Genomic DNA, 20,191 nt, shown 5'->3' on the forward strand with positions numbered 1-20,191 from the left:
AATGGACTCAGTTGGGAACCTGGATAGCTGGAGACCCAAGAGCTGAGTAGTTATTCCTGTTATACTTCTTTAACAAGTCTGTGTGGTTACAAGAATAAAAAAAATGGCAGACATTAAAACATCCAGACAGACCCTCTAACCATCTGATGACAAAATTTACGTCACTCGGACCCTAGCGGACTCGTGGATACAGAATGTATAAAGCAGAATTTATTTTTCAGCAGAGGTAGCGCGTTTGCAGTCTGGTGATGGCGAGCTCTGTTGTCAAGTATGGTAAATGGCCTGTATTTATATAGCGCTTTACTAGTCCCTAAGGACCCCAAAGCGACAAAGGCAACGGGTGAAGGACACAACGACCGAGACTGTCCAAGCCAGGGCTCGAACCGGCAACCTTCCGATTACAAGGCGAACTCCTAACTCTTGAGCCACGATCGCCCCATGTATGTAGTACAGGCAGTCTGTAAGCCCCTCTTGCTTGTGTTGTTGTTGGTCAGTCAGCCAGCTGTGGAAAAGAGCAAAGTTCTAAAAACAGTGAAAAGTGTCCGCTGCACCGATTGTCTGTAGTTTTTGATCTTTGAAGTTTATTTCATGGTTTCTCCTGTTCCTGTTGAACTCCACCTTACCTATTCTAGCCCACCTCTGGTTATAGAACTCCACATTGACTGCTTGAGTGCTGGCTCAGATCCAGAAGTGCACAAAAAGATGACCTTGAAGTCATGGATACTGAAATTTGAAGTGAAATCAGGCATACTTTTTATTTTCATGGGAGTTGTGTAACGTTGTGAGCTCATCACATGTATAAAAATAATACGACCATTTTTTTTTCATAAGCATATACAGTCAGGTCCATAAATATTTGGACAGAGATGACTTTATTCTGATTATGATTGTGTACATTACCACAATGAATTTTAAATGAAAATACTCAGATGCAGTTGAAGTGCAGCAATTTTAATTCATTGCTTAAAATGTGAGCAACTAAAGTGTGTTTTTTTTTTTTTTAAAAACAAACTCAATCTCTTCGTTCCAGGGGCTCAAAAGTCGTTGGTCAAATTAAATAACTGAAAATAAAAGGTTCATTTCTAATACTTTGCTGACAATGACAGCTTGAAGTCTTAAACTCATGGACATCAGCAGATGCTGGGTTTCCTCCTTTTTAATACTGTGCCAGTCCTTTACTGCAGCAGCTTTCAGTTGCTGTTTGTTTGTGGGCCATTATCCACAGCTCCATGTGGATAATGTGGATACCCTCAAATGAAGGTGGAGAGTCTCCACATTATGTCCGTGTCCATTACAGAACTATAACTGGAATATGTTTCTGTAAACGGGTAAAAAAAACAACACTTGTGTCAGTGTCCAAATATATATGGACCTAACTGCATGACTTTGTGGTATTTCATTTTTAATTAAACAATAATAAAAACAAAACCATACACACACGCATTATTTGACATAGCTGGGGAACTATGAATCTTCCTGTGATATGTTTGATAGAGAAAACATTTGAATGCATTTTTAAGCCTACCTTATGATTAGGACATTTGTGTCAATTCATTTTCACAGTTTTTGCCTATTTAATGTTATGGATTCACTAATGGGCCTTATTTTAAATCCTACATTTGACTGTTCCTGCCTATTTCACAAGCTGATAATAGGCAAAGCCTTGGAATAAAAGAGCCGGATGGTGATGAATGGTAGAATTACTTACAAAGGAAGTTTCTCTCTCTGTGTGAGAGATAGAATTAATTAAGTAATTTTGAGCAGCAGGGGCTTAAATTGGAATCCATACAGCCCGCCCACCACCCACCCCCATCCTCACGAACAGAATTTGACATTGCCACAGACATTTATAACCATGGGCAACCTTGCTGGGGGGTTGGGGGACCAGATGGTTTCCCAGCCAACGAGTGAGTGTCTAAAGACTCCAGGCCTGTTCACACAAAATATTCAAGCCACCTCTTCTACTTACTGTATATATCCTTTACACACACACAGTAACGCTTCCTCATAAACACTCATAAACCTATCTACCTCAGCTGCCATTTCAACATGTCGGTAGCAAAGGCTTCAGCAGTATGTGAGGACCCTTTGGGACTCCCTCCCCAATTACTTTTCTGACTGCACGAGGCTTGGGGATTTGCAGAGCCTGTGTTTGTTATAGCTTGGTCTGCATGCAGGGCCCTGAATAAACCAATAAAAATATGAAATAGTTGCCTGAATAACTGGCCTCCTGATAGTTTAGAGCAACTAATTGCTTAGGGGTATAGTTCGGATGGAGCACATTTGAGTATGTGAGTGTGTAATGAGTAATGAGGCCAAGGCAGAAACTGATACGGTGTTATTGACTCTTCTATTATTTACCAGTATGGAATATTTATTATATTTTTGAAAGTCAGGTTTGGACCGTGAAATGCAGTGCTTCAGAGTCATAGGAGTACATTTTTCCCTCCTCGGTAGTTCAGGTGTGAATTTTAATTCACATGTTTGCTTTAAAAATGTAACCAAAGAGCCTCGCTTTGCATGTTGAACAGGTCTGAAAAAGCTCCTCTGTGTTATTAATGAATTCAGGCCCTTTTGTGCTTGACTATCAGCCGATCAGAAGAAACACAGCAGGATATGAGTGCATTATTATCATGTCACTGCAGGGTAGGGCTAAATTATCACCCAGTCTACTGATGGCTGTCTAACTGCTGTTCAGTCATACTCAGACATCTGCTAGACCAGAACTCTGTATGTTCAGCTGAGTCTATAAAAAGAGATCGGATCCTCCCTGAAAACCCCTGTTCAGTAGATGATACAGCTGACAGAGGTCGATATTTGTAAAATTATTAAAAGCCCACAATAAATATGTATGCATGCAATATATTTTTCAGTTAATTATCAGTTAAAACACATTAAAATGGCTACGTTTCAAAATCACAGGAAAAACATTGCATTTTTTTATTGCAATTGTGTAAATATAGTTGATGTTTTGTATGTGGTTATTTTGAGGAAGAAATCCGCCACCCACCCCAGCTCTGTTATTTTCTTTCACCAGCGACTCTGAGTTTCTTGTTATCTCTTCAGTGTGGTCCTCCATTCACGTTGGTGACGAAGCCACTGACAATGGGCCTTAATTTGATTTCAGTTCTGATTTGGTCTCATCAGCTCATTTATGACAGAAGCTGAGACACAACGAGCTGTTGTGAAAGGAAGGAAGTGGTATCAAAAGGCCGAAATTAGCTGATTAGATGGGAGAGGGAAACAATCTTCCTATTATTTAAGTCCAACAGGAATGGAGAATGATAGTGAAGAACTGACACTCATATTTATTTATGAGTTTAATTCTAGCAATTGCTCATCAAATCCACCCTCATGCAATTCAGTTGAGAAACATATTAAAAGATAGTTGTAGTAATGATTAAAAACAGGCATAATGGGAATTGGTGCTGCTTCTTTGGGAGATGGAGAAAGCTCTTTAATCTGTTTTCTGGCAAAATTAGTCTCACTAAACCGGTTTCCAAAGAAGCAGCCAGTGTGTGTATAACAAAGAAAGAAAGAAAAAATCCAGCTCACATCTGATGTAATGTGCTGTCGTGATGCAAACCAGAATGCAGTATTGGGCCTCTCTGCAACTCCTACTGACCTTGCAGTGGCTGTCCCTTACCCCTACACCAGCCTGGGGGTGTGAAAAAGCTTTTGTACACTATGCTGATCCACCTGTCTCCATGCTGTCAGGCTGAGAAAAAGAAGAGCTGTCAGATACAGGGCTAGCCACTGAAAGCACCTAGCGAGCATAGTACTCCTCAGACATCTCAACCATGCTTATTGAGTGGCTCCTCAGTGCCTTTGCTACGTAGCAGGGCTTCATAAATTACTGTCAAAAACCAGAATCATATTTAAAGCATGGATTTTCAGCCTAAACTATAGATGTGTTACATAATAAATATTGGGGCAGTGGGACTTCTGCTTCATATTTAAAGAGTTAATTTAACCCTTTAAACCCAAGAAAACCCACAGGTTTTTGTGACCTTATGAGACTTCTACATTATTAATGTATCAGATTAAAAGTTCCAGAGATGGTGGATCAATGCTTGTAAGCGCGGGAACAGGAAGAAAACCTCTATTTACTGGCCATGATCTTCAGACATGAATATGGACACAATTCTGTAATAGAAAATTACTACAAGGACAAAGAGCAATTCCAGAAACCATCATCAATGAGCACAATTGTGGCTTCATCCAGAAATGCGAGTTTAAACTCTTCCATGGTGCCAGCCAGACAACATCTGTGAGACAGCGCTAAACCTTTCTGCATGTATTACAACAGCATGGCTCCATAGTAAAAGAATACAGGGGCTAAATTAGCCTGTCTACAAACCAGACAGTCAGCCACTAAAAACATTTGGTGCATTATGGAATAAAAGCCAATAAACCAGGCTCCCAAACTGTTGAGCAAGGAAATTCATTGATCTAAAGCCTAAATGGAAAAAACCCTGTGCTTTCAACACTACATCAGTTTGCCTCCTCAGTTTCCAAATAGAAACAGCTCAGACAAAAGCACTGGAGTGCTGAACTTTTCTAGACATTACACAGCAAAAAAGCACGAGAAAACGCAGTCAGACTGAAGATTAAACAGTCTTTTACCTGCAAGGTCCTAATGCTTCTACATGAGAATCAGGCAGGTAGTATATGTCTGTTAAAGTCAAAGGAAGTACGCTTTTTCTCCTGCATGCTCTATCCAGCTGTCACCCTTGCCTAAACCAAGGGCGTGTCTTCATATCTGCTACATTTGAAAAAGGGCAACTCAGAACAATGATCAGACCTGATTCTCCCAACGTTTTAGTTTAGTTTAGTTCAGTTGAAAATATTGCCGTTCTGTTTTTATTTCAATTTCACAGCATTGGAAACACTGAAATATCTTTGTAGAAGCAAAAGTCAATTTTGAATAATCTTGATTTCAAAATAGAGCACAAGAATTTTGTCAAAATTACAAGTTGTGATGCACAAAAGGCAACCATTTGCAACATGTTTGATGTGCTTTGCTAATCAGCTATGTTCATACTAACCCAGGATGAGTTAGTAAAGATTTTTGTCCATGATATACAAGTTGCTCTTTGGCTGATTGATTTATTTTTGAAAATGGGGTTTCAAGCATCTTCTTAAAACCATTATCATAGCTGCAATGTCCACCATCCTTTTGTTACTTTCCTTGTTTCACCAGTTTCTGTGCCTAGGCTTAGAGTAAGTAAGTAAGTAAGTACTTTGTATTGAGTGCCTACTGGTTACAGCCACCCAGCTTAGATTCCACTTAGTCTGTCTGCCTCCAAATCTTTCCTGACCTGCAGGCAGAATCATATATTCTGCCTCACTGTCTGTCTATGTTAGTGTTGAGCTTGGTGGAATAGTTAAACTTTTGCTTCACAAACTACTTTGCCCTTGTGGGAAGTGGAATAGCTCCAGAATATTAGAGCCAAATGGCTGGGACTGTAGCTAGGAAGGATTGTTTGCCTCCAGTGGGAGCATCGCCAGCTTACTTTTTCGCAAAGTTAGATGAACGGTTTAGATAGACATTACTGGAAAATCGCCCCTTTTTAAACTTCTAAAATATTTGCTTTTATTGTAGATTATCCAGCTCCCTTCAATCTGTCTCCTTCTCACAGAGCACAAAATAGATGCCAACGTTTACACTTGGTGTCTGTTAGAGGTCTATATTGTACTTCATTAAGTTCTGGAAAAATATGGGTGGGGTGCGGGCTGAGATGCCACTGGAGATCATCCATTGGATCTTTAAGGTGTAGTAATTTGCCGTGCATGTGGCTGCCACATATGAGGTAATGTTGTAGGTCTCTTACCTGTTTCCTAACAGGAAACTCCCAAGGCCTAACAAAAAGCAGCTTTTAACTAAAGGAGCAGGAGCCCTCATCATTGCTTCCTTTGGCCCACAAAAATACCCTCAGCAAATGAGAAGACCAGATAAGCAGCGGCTGAAAATAATGAAAAACAGACACACATACACAGTCCTTCTTTTATCAGAGAGATGCACAGTGAACATTTTTAATCCCTGCTTGTGTTTGTAGAATCGGCTGTAGTAAACAAATTTGAACAATTGCATTTAAAAATACATATGTGTTCAGTGGACTAATGTATACATGATAACAGGACTCTATGTGACTTCTTTTCAGCAAAGTTTATCAGTGTAAATTTGCTAATCGCGCAAGTGAACTTTAAAGAGCTAGATGTATTAGTGCCACTGTTGTCTGTTTGTATATAGACCTCTCATTATACTGCAGAAGACTCACAATGCGTGGCAGCTTAACATGACTTCATTATGTATTTTGTGGATTTCTTTTGTTACACCGGTGTCTCTAGAAAATAGCCACGATTTATAATTGTGTATAGTTTTTGAAATGACTAATAAAAAAATGCTTAAACTACATTCCATGCTCAATCCCATTACGAATACAAAATGTGGGAGCGTAACAGTGAGATGGATTAATTAAGCAAATTAAAAGGAAGAAGCCCAGACTCACAGTAGATGATATCTTTGTCATTTGGTCATGCTGGGAGAGACAGATGTTAAGCAGCTACCATGCTTATTGTGCATTGCCATCAGACATTAATCATGAAGGAAATAAGTCAGCTGAACATTAAGTGATCCTGTTAGACAGAAAAACAAACAATCCCCCCCGAATATTAAATAATTTAGTATTTACTTTTAAACAAGTGATAACACTGTCATCACCAAAAGCTAATCCGTCAAATAACTCTTTAAGCACACTAATTAGCAGTGAATGAACTCCAGTTGGGACGTTGCCTGAGACACAGAGACAGATAATTTTCTACGGCTGAAAAAAGCAGTCAGTTTTCAAATCTCTGTGGCAATAACATCATCATAAGTTTGTAACCCTGAGCTGTAGGCGACATCCATGCTTAGCTCTGTCCGGCTCTCCAGTTCTGCTGTCAGCTCCTTCAGGATCCTTTCCAGGTCGTGGTTCTTCCTGTGCATCTGCAGGTAGTTGATCTGGAGCTGTTTCTGATACCTTATAACTCTGTCTTTCTCCTTGTTCCACGTCTGCCTCTCCTGTTCAAAGCTGCTGGCTAGCCTCTTTTGAGCATTCTTCTCCTCCCGTAGCTGCTGCTTAAGTCTGTCCACCTCTCTTTGGAGGGATTCTGTGGAGGTGTGCTCATTGTTCTCTCCCTCTCGCCCCTGGTCTGTGGATTCTGAACCTTGGCTTTCTGTCTGAGACGGGGAATGGGTTCTGACTTGCAAACTGTGCTGCAGCCTTTGCTCTTTGGCAGTGACTAGATCCTGTTTCATTCCTTGAATGTCTTTCTCCAGTTTGCCCACTTTCTCCCTCAGAAGATCTGCCTCATTCTTTTTGCGCTGGAGTTCATTTTGGCACACCTGAATTAAAAACGGAAAATGGTCAGAACCTAGGCAGCAATTATAAGACTGTTGTGAGGGATGTAACAGGCTCTAATTATACAAAGTGCCAAATAAGCTCACTTTTTAGGACTGTAATTAAGTGTGCTAAAACATGGAAATTGAAAACACTTTACTCAACATGCGGCAGTCAAATATAGCACATGATTGCAGGGATCCTTCCAAGCTATTGTCATATGAGCATTGTGTGAGCATTTTATGCACATGTCCGTGTCTCATCTCTGCAGTGGCGTAAACTGCAATCAGCAGACTAACCTCAATGTCTATGGTGCGGGAGTGAAGACTGTCCTCGTGGTTTTTGTTCTGTTTCTCCAGAATCTCCATTTTTGCTGTTTTTTCCTTCAGCAATGCCCTGAGGCCGACTATCTCATTCAGCTTGTGGCTGACATCCGCTTGACACTCTCTTAGCTGCTGCTTCAACAGTGAGATCTCTCCTGTCTTTTGGCACACCTACATTCAGACAAAAGACAATTATGAAGATGAAACTGTGAATTATCGTCTGTAAAGTAGGCAGTTAGGGAAACGTAAACAACTGCTTAGCCTCATGCTGTTTTAATATTGAATTGCCCCTTAATGTGTCTTTTTGTGGGTGTATTTGCCTCAAGATAGCATATACCCACAGCATTACGGATTCAACTGTAAAGTTTGTTTTACAATTAGTCTTATAAAAATCTATAAAATTAGCACAGAAACCGTGAAAAAAAACATTAATACATTTCTCTGCCAGGAATGATTGTACGCATGAAAAGCAACACTTTCACGTGCCAAAGATTAACTGTAAAATAGATAGTTAATAAATAAGCTAATAAAATTCTGGACTCCTTGTAGCTATTTTTTTTCTTCACCTTAAATTGTTAAAGGCTTGTGTTCAAGAGCTGTGTTCTCTAAGCTTAGTTTATCAGAGCAGATTCTTGCTGCTGATAAATGTTAGTGAGGGGTCTGGCGAGACTAAATCAGATTAGTGCAGCAACCAAACAATGAGGTGAAAGGTGCTGAAAAGCTTCTTGGAGTTGGAGTTGAAGGGAGCTGCAGAGTTGGTGATAATTCCCTTGGCAGCCTCTTTGATTGTATATATAGATCATATATATAGAAAATCAATCAGCATTTCTCCCAAATTCTTAGGAGTTAAGTTTGCAGCTACTCACAATATAAACGTATCAATATGCACTACACTGAATGCAGTGCAAGTGGCTTTCAGTTCAATTCAAGTCAATTCTTATAAGTGATAATGAAAAAGCATAAAAAATAGAAGATATTCAAATGTTTTCTCTGGTGATGGAAGGATAGCTGGTATCCCACTTCAGCTCTATATTGTATTACACTGTTTTTCATGCTACAAGCTTTCATGTCTAACTCACAGTATATCACATATATAACCCATGACTTACCTCCCACTGAGTTTCCTCGAGGGTCGGAGCTAGCTGTGTGCTCTCTGCCTCATAAGCCTTTAGTCTGAGCTCAATAAGCTCCTTCTCCCGAGTTAGCTTAGAGAAGTCTTCCTGAAGCCTTTCCTTCTCTGCCTGCACGAGAATTTATTTTTCCTTTCAATTATTCAAGTGGTCAAGTGTTACATGAAATATGGTTGGTAGGATAAAGATGACCCAGGAATACGTGGTTTTAAATAAAGGCAGACGAGGGCTGACCTGGAGCTGGCTGACTTGCAGCTGGAGTGCTTGCTGTGTTTTTGCAGCCATTTGGGACGCTTGGCGTAGCTTTGTGGAGCATCGCTGCTTCAGCCCTTCCATCTCTTCAGCACAGTACCTTTGTCTTTCCTCAAACAGCTGGCAGGTGTCTGTTTCCTTCTCCTCAAAACTCACCTGTTGCAAAGTGAAAGGCCTAATTACTAAGGAGTGTTCATTTTCATCGTGATTAAGAGCACATGCTGGTTTTTTTTATTTTTTATTAACCTCTACTTTTTGTTCACGTGACAGTTCTGTACCTGCAGCTCCTGTAGTTCACTTTCTCTCTCCAGCAGCTTTTGTTCCAAGCGTTCAATCAGTGACTCATCTGTAGTTATGGGAGACCGAATCCCACCTGCAGTCTCAGAGAGAGCGCTTGGCTCATCTGCAGAGAGTGGGGAGCTGGCGTCCTCATTAGCCTTAGATACCAACCCACTGCTGTTTAAATCAGCACCGTAACTACAGTCAAGGTTAGCGCTATTCCCGTTGACCCATGGAGGGAAATTGGGTTGTACTCCCTCGCTGAGGCTATTTGCAGGAGCGGAGCTGCCATCGCTGTGACTGACAGGGCCTGTGGAAGCACTTAGGCTGCCGCTGGTGCTGTGGGTGGGAAGGCTAGACATGGAGTTGCGTCCAGAGTCGGACAGAGTGCCTGAGGGGAAAGAGATAACATCGGGTACGTTCGTTTAATTTTTCATTCAACCCAAGCAAAATGTATTTTAAAGCATCAATCCATGCGTGAAATATAGACGAAAACCTGAAGTGTCCCGCTTGTCTCTAATATTTGGATTGCTTGCTTTCTTCAGAGGACAAAGGATGTGGTCCAGGCTGTTGTGGCCTGTCTCTGTGGATGAAGTCCTTGTGGGATTTACGCACTTGAAGGCAGTGGAACGGACCGATGACTTCTCAGCAGAAGTCTAGAAGAGTGAAATGGCACACAGTCAGGGCTCTTCTTCCCTACTTTTGTATTTATATTCACTGGGTTCCTCTTAGTTAATATCACAGCCAAAAGCAAGTCCTTTTTCACAGAAGTATAAAGGGCTGAGGATGAGTCACATTCTTAAACTTAAAAATCATAATGACTGGCTTTACATAGATAAATATTGTCACATGCTGGAAGTCCGTACAAATGAAAGGGATAGATTTTTTTGTGTCTGTCTTTTCATATTAGAAATAGAACCACTGAAGCGTGCAGAATTGCTTCTCTACAAACTGCCGGTATTAAAAGACACACAGCAGTAGTTGCAAGTAAAATTCACCAGACTGTCAAAAAAGGGAAAACTCATTTCAAAGATGAACTTATACTCCACATGCCCCATCTGGGCTGTCCAAGAATGTCACATGCAGTGCCATACCTTCGCTTCTTTCTGTCCTCTTTTCCTTCCTTCTGCATCCCATATCTCTCCTCCATGTGCTGTCTGAGGGAAGATGAATAGCCCTTTTCAGTGATATTAATAATATGAGCTATTGCTGAAGTGTAAGAGGTAAAGCTTGTGAACTCAGCATTCTTTCACACTGACTTCATGGCTGGGATGCCTTTCCTTATGTTTTTTTCTTTCTATCTCTCAAATTCTCTTTGGCCCTTGATCCCTCGCTTTATTTTTTATTTTTCCTTAGTCTGTGCTGTCTACTTAAATCCCACCCTTCCTCCTCCTCAAGGTAGCCAAGCCCCGTTCATAAGGCCTAAAAACCTATAGAAGACGATGCTGTTTGCTTTGGTATTCTTGGCACAGAGAAGACTTTTCTGAAAAGATCAAGGCACCCTTAGGTCATTAATCTGGGAGGGAGTGATTAATAAGCTGGGAAGGTCCTACACAGGTTATGAGGAATAGCTGCTACTTATTAAACTACCTGCTGTGCATGTTTTATCCTCCACTTCGCTGTGAGGTTGTTAAAGTCTATTTCAGCTACTCAGCATGACTTCTTAATGGTTGTCAGGATAACCATAGCAACTGTTCCAGTTAAGGAAAGCACAGTGAAGCTACATTTTTTATAAGGGCATGAAAATACAGTACATCATGATCTCAATTAATATCTAAATGTATTACTTTAAACTTATTTGCTTGATGTTGTGGGTTGTCAAAGATGAACGCAGCAGCATCTAGGATCGGAAACTAAAGACATATGAAACTGTGTTAGAGTTTCATTCTTTTTTATGATGGCCAACAGCAAGAGGGTCTCTTTTTGAGAAACAAAAGCAGACTGGGCAAAAGTCAAATCCAGTCTTTGCTTGTGACGTTGCCTGCTTGGACTTGATAAACCATAGACTGACATCACAATGGCTCCATACATCTTCCACACAGGAGCCTATGACATATATAGTCATGTATAAAATTACGTTTTTCACAGGACTCTATGCAGTCTACGTAAACCCTTACTGCTTCTGTAGGAATTATGAGAGTAATTAGCAGCCAGGTGATGCTAATGAAATATACTCTGTTAATTTACCATCAGCTCAAGTGTGGGTGCCTCTATAAAAGCAGAATTTTTAGTGTAAATGCTCCAGAACAGCAAGTATCAGCAATGATCTCAGTAAAACTATTTTTGTTGCCCATCTTTATGGTTATATGGTCTATGGATATAAGGCCACAATCTAAAGTCTGTCATTATACAGTGAGAAAGATTATTTACAAGTGCAAAACATTCAGGACAACTGTTGGTCATAACAGGAGCGGAGGAGGAGGAACAGGAGAGGATCTTCCACCTCCAGGTCAAAATGTTTGGCCATAATGCACAGCATTATGTTTGTTGAAAACAGAACACAACATTTCAGCCCAAACACCTCATAAGATCTGTTAAACACAGTGGTGGAGGGCTCATTATTAGGGCTTCTTTCTTTTGTTCTTTTTCTTCAGTAATTGAGGGCATGCAACAGGAAAATGATCCCAAGCACGGCAGCAACTTTTCAACAGAATGGCTGAAAAAGAAAAGAAGTCCAGACCTCAACCTAATTGAAATGCTGTGACGGGACCTTAAGAGAAATGTGCATAAACGAATGAGCTGAAGCAATGTTGAAAAGCAGAGTGGACCAGAAATCCTCCACAACAAGTGGAAAATGATTACTTCAAGTTGTTGCTGTTAAAGGTCTGTCTACAAGCTACTGAGTCGCAGTTTACCCCGTTTTTCCATGGACTGCATAGAGTCCTGTGAAAACTTTCTTTTTCACCTGACTGTGAAAAAGAACTCAGCTAGCAACCAGTTAGCGTCATGCTGGAGGGAGCTGCCAGCCTGACTGTGTCTGATGTATAAACTGTATAAAAGAATGAGATAGCTGCTGTAATTTCAATTAAGTGGATTGTGGGCAGTGGCTGTGAAGCCTGTGGGCACCATCGTCTTGGATATATTGATCACCTTGGATTAGAGGATGGAGCCGAAGAGGAAAGATGGTCGAATCTGGCTGAAAATCAATCATTACAGTAGCCAAGCTCTGCTTTATTCTTTATAATAAACAGTGCAAGACCTATAACATGAAGCTAGTCAAGGAAACCATACATCTATTAGAAAAAGGTTAACAGAGGTAATAGATTACCGTAAGCTAAATTCTAGATCAGGTTCTTTTTGCCACCTGCTGGCCATATGAAAAATGCAAGCCCAAGGGACATCTTTCCCTAAATTAGCCCCACCTTTCATAAACATGGACTATACCTGCTACTTTATTTACAGTTTTTTTGTTGTTTTTGTAGCCTTGAGCACTAACTTGTAGGCGTCTCATTGCCTAGCAACAGCTGTAATGAGAAACAGCTGGAATAAATCGGTTAATTTTTTTGTGCTTAACCTTTTAAATCTTGTCTTATATTCTAAGAATAACACGATTAAGCATGGAGGAAGAAAACAACAACAACACCAGGCTCACCTTCTCAGTCACATTTCCAGACATGAGCAGCAGTTTTGGTTGCATCTGCCCATCAGATTTCCCATTTCTGTTTACCTGTCCCTCCGCTGACCTCTCTCTGTGGTGCGTTGACCTTGGTTTATTGCTTACCTTGTGTGAAACAAAATAAATCTGTTACCCCAAAGCACCGTTGCATGTTGTAATTTTTTCATTCTCACATGCCATCAAAAAACACGTCATCTCACCTTAATATAAAAAAAATCTTCGCTTCTTCCAGACCTTGAGTGGGAGAGGCCTTTGGAGGGATGAGTGGAGGATGAGGAGCCCTGAGTGAAGCCGCACTTCAGTAACCCGTCAAGGTTGCAACCTCCACTCTTTCTGTGGCTGCTTGTTCCCTCCTTTAACCTGTGCTGAGATGCCTTGCAGTGTTTGCTGCCGAGGCTGTTGTCATTGAGGACACTGCTGACGCTACCCATGGTCCTGTAGGCAAGCCCACGGGCGAGATGCAGCTAAAGTCTAAATGGTGAGGTTACACTGAAGTAAGGGAAAGGTACATCTCGTGACCCCACGGAGGTTCTGTCAGTGGCTTCATCTGTGAAACAAGAAAAGGATAAACATAAAGGATGCACAGTATCATTAAACAGAAGATTTTTGTTCCATGGAAAGGATACAGCCTTATTTTAGTTTACTCAACTCATAGTTTACTTTTGATGCGTATCACTGTTGTTTAATTGTTGTTCAGTCTATTGTGCAGTGTTGAAGCAGGTGTTTAAATTTGCAAAGCAAACAAAGTGAAAAAAAAGTGTCTATCTTGGCACTCTGCCTGGCTGTGTATGTTTAGATTTATGACTCAGCTGTTAAATTTGACAAATAACCCTTTGGGTGCCCTTCCTCTAAACAAACTGGCAATTAGACTACTTACTGCCTTCTCAACAATTGGCTGGGGCTGCCATCTGAATATCATTTTCTATTTGCTATTGTTTTGGAACATATTACAGATAGACCGGCAGAAATTATGAAATAAAGATTAAGTGCACAGAACCTGTGTGAATTTATGTAGTTAATATTTTTAATTACAGTCTACAAGGACATTTATTTGCACAGTCACACGTTATGAGTGTGACTGTGCAGTTGTCCTCATTTTCCTCGCCTTCTTTCAAAGATAACCAGACCCCAGATGTTGCTATCATGCTCTCTAACCCACAAGGGAAAAGTCCCCTCGGCAGCAGATAAAGGGCTCCTAGAACCACATGGTCCTGAGCTTTTAAGCATTTAATAATGGCCACAGCAACAAAGCCTGTGACTAACGACCTCCTATAAGTTATATATATCTAAGCTATTGCATTTGGCTTGAGTTTAATTCATAATTTATGGTTGCCCTCCAGTGTTTGTAAGGAAACTAACTCTCATTGTACTGTTTCTGAGATGCCTCATAGGGAGTGCTGATCAAGGCTGGGACTTTTTATTCAACCCTAAAACAAAAGTAAGGGAATTAATACATTTAAAAAAATGTTTTTAAAATCAACAAGACACCAACTGACACAGAGTGGCATTCATACAGAAGAATAAAAGTATATTGGGCTTTTAGCAGAAAAGAAATATTTTTTGATCAGTATAGATGAATACAAGAAAGGAAAGCACACCCAGAAATACACAAAGACCACTAATAATAAGAGACATCTTCAGCACTGCTTCAGTTTTGATTCTCAGTTTTGTTCAGGATAAAATTCTAAGTATATTCTACAAACTAAACATGTACTGAAAATGTTGAATAATGGCTAATGATGGTAAATTCGTACTCGCAAGAGTCTAAAGCGAGGCAGTCCTGTGCACCACTGTAGTAAAGAGTCTCTGACATGCCTGTGTCTGCTGCTGTTTTATTGTCCCTGAGTGACTGCTGCTAAATCTAAACTCTAGCCTTCACCATCACTCTCAGATATTAGCATCTACCGCTGACATGGGACTGATGTAATGAACAATAGATTTTACTTACTGCCAGGTCAAACTAAACATCCATCTCTAGCAAGGCCGCTGCAGAGTCATCTATCCAGTCACCGAAGAAAACAAAAAAGCAGACATGTGTACATCTCTGTGCGCGCGGGTGTGTGCATGTGTGTGTGTGTATGAACGAACAAGCAGCAAATGCAAACACTATCACCACGGCCAGGGTCTGCTAACTGTTTGTGAAGGGGGTGGATCTTCCTGCTTTTCTTTTCAGCCTGTAACCGGCTTTGCATCATAACTGACATGTAAATTCAAGTGTGTGTATGTGTGTTGTTGGACCTCCCACTCCTCTCAGGGGATCCAGTGTACAACATGTGCTCCATAGAACTGGCGTGTGCCGCTCAAGTGATTAACTCTCAGCCTTCACAAAAGATCTTTTACACTCCCCCCCTTCACAGTGCACCTCCCTCCACTCTGCACAATCACCCACAGACACCCCGTTTGTGCATCCACTAACTGTGTTATGCCCATTCATCCTTCCCTCTCTCCTTTTTTTCCATCAGTCCCTCCCTCATCCATCCGTCCCACTTGGTGCCCTGCACCCACCCTGAATAAACAACAGTTCATCTTAAGGAGAAAAAAAGGCGCTCACCCTCTGTCTTTTGGCTCTTTGTCTGTTGAAGTGTGCCTTCTTTGTGTGGACTCTTCTGTGCCAGTTGATGTATTCTCTCCAAACAGCCCAGGACCATATTTGACTGTTAAATAAATGACTAGTCCTCAAAATAAGAGCGCTGGAGAGCATCGGTTTTAGAGCGATTTACCACCATTCTGCCTTTATGCTGTTTGTTCAGGCATACACCCACAGACCCACTCTTTCACACACAACTTTGCGTGTCAACACAAATTGCACACACTCTCACAGTGTCATTGCTGGAGTCCAGCTCTCTCTAAGGCAGTAAAGCATTCAGCATCCCACAGAGCCCAGACTGTTGACAAAAACCCTTGTGGATGAAATACAATCAAGCCCGGCAACAGGAAAATATACTAGGCACTGTGATCCACATAACAAAAAACAACAACAAGGGAGAAGATATGGCCTTTCTCTGCAACTGACAAAACAAGTTTAAATCTTACAACCCATTTTTGTCACAAGTAAACATATACTTTGTGTTAATGTGAGGAAGCAGAGTGCTTTGCCATGCATCTAGACAGAACACAGCAGATTTACTGATACTGATAATGTGAAACAAAAATCAATGTGACAAAAATCACTTGTTTAAAATTGAACTAATAGCGTGCTGTGCAAAGAAGCAAAGCTCTATACTATGGGCTCTGGATGTGCAGACAGAATTGCAGAAAAGTGAGTCATATTGCATCATACTGTCTGAAACCTTTCACCATAAAGTGTTTTCACAGTCATTTTGCTCTTTATGTAATAATATACAATATTTCTGTTGATGTGCCATAATTTTTTTCAGCGAGGCTATTCACTCATGCTTTCAGCTGGCTGCCATTGTTCCTCAGTTAGTCGTGTTCAGACCCTGAAGCCTGCTTTCTGAACAATGATCCTGACATTTTACTTTTGTTACTACTGACATGGTACTCAGAACTGATCAATTTCACGTCTGTTTGACGCAAATATAGCAATTTGAAAATCTTTTCATTGCCCCTTCATTCGAAAAATTTAATAAGCAATATAAACAGTTGATTCCACAGCCTTTGAGGGGAAAGCGTGATTTAAGACCTCTGGTGTGTTGGGACTGGGGAGTGTGAGTGTGTGTGGATGCATGCAGATATCTAATCACATATCTGACTGCCTGCATGTTTTTCAGTGTCTGCACAAAAGAGTGTTGTGCACTCGCTTATTGTGTATGTCTCTGTGTGCAGGCAGGGGATGATGTGTGTGTGTGTGTGTGAGCGTGGGCGCTGTGTCATCTAACCCCAGCTGACCTGCTTGACACAAAGCCCTACCCCGCACAGGACCAGCTGACACTACACACCCCTATTCCCCACCCCCCACTCCTCCACCCGAAAACACACTCACACATACACACACACACACACACACACACTCACAGAGCATAGCCAATCCATTAGCCCAGCCAATGGCAGGCAGCAGTAAGTGTGTTATAAACATCCAGGATTTATACCTGTCTCACAATGACCATGAAACTCTCCTCTGTTCTCACTGTACCTCTACACTGCCACTGTGCCAGATGGCATCTTTTTAATTCTCACTCTTTTTATGGTAATTTCTAACAGATGCATGGCTAATCTCTCCGGTTCACTATATGTTTTTTTAGGTCATTCTTGGGCAGCTTATTTTTCTTTGTTCTCTTGTGCATTCAACATCATCAATCTCATTTGTTTTCCTTACATTTCAGAGGCCAGCGTACTTAAAGTAAATTTTAAGCTACTAGTTCTAACTACTGTTTTGCTTTGCGTAAGGCTAAAATTCATTTAAGTTTTTGTTGTTTGAGGCTTTTAATGTAAGTTAAGCTAACTTGAATTAACTTGAACATTTGAACAAAACAAGTATTATCTTACCTAAATTACAGGTGTTTTTTTTAAATGATTGAATTAAACATGAAGTGGTCAAAGGGTGAGATATTTTGATATTTGGTCATTTGTATGACTATCAATTCAAAAATACTTCCCAGAATGCAATGCTCATATCTTAAACCCCTCATCTGAACAAAGACTACAGTTTGAAATACAGCATTTCTATTCTATTCATGTTACATCACTACTTTTTTGGAGACATGTAAGGACACCATACAGAGTATCAAGAACAACAGAAGATTTATACAACAATTTACACAGAATATAAATTATTACTAAATAATGTACAAAATCTGCAGTTGTTGTTCTCTACCAGTAAAGATACCGATATTACGTATCGGTATAGGTCCGAAACTGACCTAAATTACTGGATCGGATATCGGAGAGAAATATGTAGTCCGATCTGAAGTATCACAAAATCACCTCACAAAACTCATAAAACTTGGCGTAACCCAGGTCGGCGCATCGGAGCAGTATGTGTCACGTGATAGAGCGGCTGTTGGCGGTCTGTTGGAGCATTTGGAGCCTCGCTACATGCTTCCTAACCGCAGCATTTCATCTCGGCGAAAACTATCCCAGATAAGTAAAGCAAGTGTGTAAGTTCATCCTTGAATGTTTGCATAGTATTTCCACGTTAAGCTTAACAACTGATATGTTGAGCCACAGCTGGACTGACCATCAGAGTTCCATATTGAGGTGAAAAGGAAGCGATTTGTCCCGTACTTCAGCTAGAATTAAAAAATAGACACAAAGCTGGAGTTATTCCGTCTTTGCTGCTCAGTTGCATCTACTTCTCTCATTCACTCCCCCTCCCTCTCCTGTTATTACTTCAAACATGAAACTGATCAATGATCAGCTGATCGGCTTTTCTGCCACAAGTCTCGTCTTTCTTGTTTGTTTATCGCCCACTTTGCGCTAGAAAGAGGACACCAGTGGATAAACAACAGCAGCGCGTTAAAGGGTGAAAAGCTGTTGTTAATATTTATTTAATATTACTTTCTAGTATCAGCTGATGTTTGCTGGTCATGATATCCGTTTGGATATGTGGTGAGAGGGAAACATGAAGATGAAACCAGGAGATGTCCTTACTGAATCATCAGAGCTGAGCAGGTGATGGAGAAACAGGTTTACCCTTTAGGTGACATGAATGAGTTGAAGGGAAGTTATGAGACAAATAACACCAGGATCCTTTTCTATGTAGCTGACGGCTGGTAACTGTGCAGGGGCGGGTCTAGCAAAGTTTTGCCAGGGTAGGGCATTAACAGGAAAAGGGGGGCACAAAGAAATATTTTTCTTTATTATGTCATTTAAAAACTTTGAATAAATAATTATCTGAATCTTACAACAAAAGTGGTCACCTGATTAAATGTATAGAAATCCATTATTGTATCAACTAATAAGTCTAATATACACCCTAGTAAGCTATAGTACTTTTTCCTTTGGGAAGGTACCATCTGTGCAGTCTGCAATTCTGTTGAAGCAAGATGTTGAATCTATTTAAATATTGTAGAAAAATAATTGATTTCTGTGCATTTGTTTTACACTTGCATTAAATTAAAGTTGATTACATCGATTAAGGGAAGGGGGTGGTTCCCTAATTTTTGCTGGGAGTTGGCAACCCTATTAGTTAGGTTGCTTAATATTTCCAGTACAGTACCAAAGTACTCTTTAAAATACCAGAATAGGGAGGATGGTGTTGGTTTAAATTTATTAAATTGATCAGTGTTGCTGAACTATAAAATGTTTTGGGTGGAGTGTATTTTTTGCATACAGGTATAGCAGAATAGCTTCAGTGTCTTGTTTTTTTAAAATTGAGTATGAACTTATACAAAATACAGCAAGATATTTATAAAAAGAAGTTTTATTGATTACAAAATACACTTTTCCTGATTCATATCGGTATCGGCAGACATCCAAATTTATGATATTGAAATCGGTATCGGACATTAAAAAGTGGTATCGTGCCATCTCTAGTAAAGTTATTATGCTCAAATTTGTATGCATATAATTTTTAATCTTAACTTTTGATTAAAAAAATGGAGATGCGTGCAAACGCATACTATTTTAGCAAAACCTCATTTGTTACACAGCATGCATGCCTGCTTATCAGTGTATATTAAACCAGACTGTGATTTTACAGTCAGTATATGTCACTGAGCTTACTGTAGGTTTCCCCATGAGGAGCTGTAAAATGATAAATGAATTATGCTAAAGGCATTAGTGTGTCCCAACTTTTTACCTGTAAAATGTGGATTGCACTTCCAGCCACGTCAGTCTAAATGAATCTTTATAGCCTACGGTTCGATCCTCTGAATGCAAAATGATGAATGCGCTGCTCACAGTGTGATGTAACGCATTAGATAACTGGAATCAATCTTTGGCTCACACTAAGTAAATAATGGTTCACAGACAATGAAATGGACATTCCTATTATCCCAACATGACAGTGAAAATTAAAATCACCAATTACGGTGCGAAGAGAAGAAGACACAGTTTACATATGACAGCTGAGTATTTCACAGAGACTAATCGGTGCATAGGTTGAATTATTGAAAAGTAATACTCTTTCTCTGTCATTCTCTGAAGGCTGTCAAGGCCTCAGTCTCTCGTCTCTCTCTCTCTCTCTCTCTCACACACACACACACGCACTTTCTCTATCTTGTGTCTTTCTCACAAGACTGAGTTGTGGGGATGAGTAATGTGGCCTCCAGCAGAACATCAACTGGGAATGAAGTGTGGAACAGAGAC

At 40.4% G+C, this 20,191-nt stretch overlaps 1 protein-coding gene across 2 annotated transcripts in view; it reads right to left on the reverse strand.

Moving 5' to 3' along the window:
* Positions 1 to 1,386: 1,386 nt before the first annotated feature.
* The window catches only part of lzts1 (leucine zipper, putative tumor suppressor 1), a 22,146-nt gene continuing 3,341 nt past the window's right edge, over positions 1,387 to 20,191 (reverse strand). The window contains exons 1-10 of one of the 2 annotated variants that reach the window (XM_005729352.2): positions 14,931 to 15,094; positions 13,183 to 13,529; positions 12,959 to 13,087; positions 10,461 to 10,523; positions 9,863 to 10,022; positions 9,366 to 9,757; positions 9,070 to 9,243; positions 8,815 to 8,946; positions 7,682 to 7,876; positions 1,387 to 7,387 (exon numbers count right to left, since the gene is read on the reverse strand). In XM_005729352.2, the coding sequence (XP_005729409.1) occupies positions 6,848 to 7,387; positions 7,682 to 7,876; positions 8,815 to 8,946; positions 9,070 to 9,243; positions 9,366 to 9,757; positions 9,863 to 10,022; positions 10,461 to 10,523; positions 12,959 to 13,087; positions 13,183 to 13,413 (2,016 nt within the window). In that variant the 5' untranslated portion in view covers positions 13,414 to 13,529; positions 14,931 to 15,094 and the 3' untranslated portion in view covers positions 1,387 to 6,847. Of the gene's footprint in view, positions 7,388 to 7,681; positions 7,877 to 8,814; positions 8,947 to 9,069; positions 9,244 to 9,365; positions 9,758 to 9,862; positions 10,023 to 10,460; positions 10,524 to 12,958; positions 13,088 to 13,182; positions 13,530 to 14,930; positions 15,095 to 20,191 lie in introns of those variants that run through there. The other variant, XM_005729353.2, reaches the window with a different exon arrangement.

This window comes from Pundamilia nyererei, unplaced genomic scaffold (genome assembly GCF_000239375.1).
Source record: "Pundamilia nyererei isolate P.nyererei 1_Seehausen unplaced genomic scaffold, PunNye1.0 scaffold00033, whole genome shotgun sequence".
NCBI lineage: Eukaryota > Metazoa > Chordata > Actinopteri > Cichliformes > Cichlidae > Pundamilia > Pundamilia nyererei.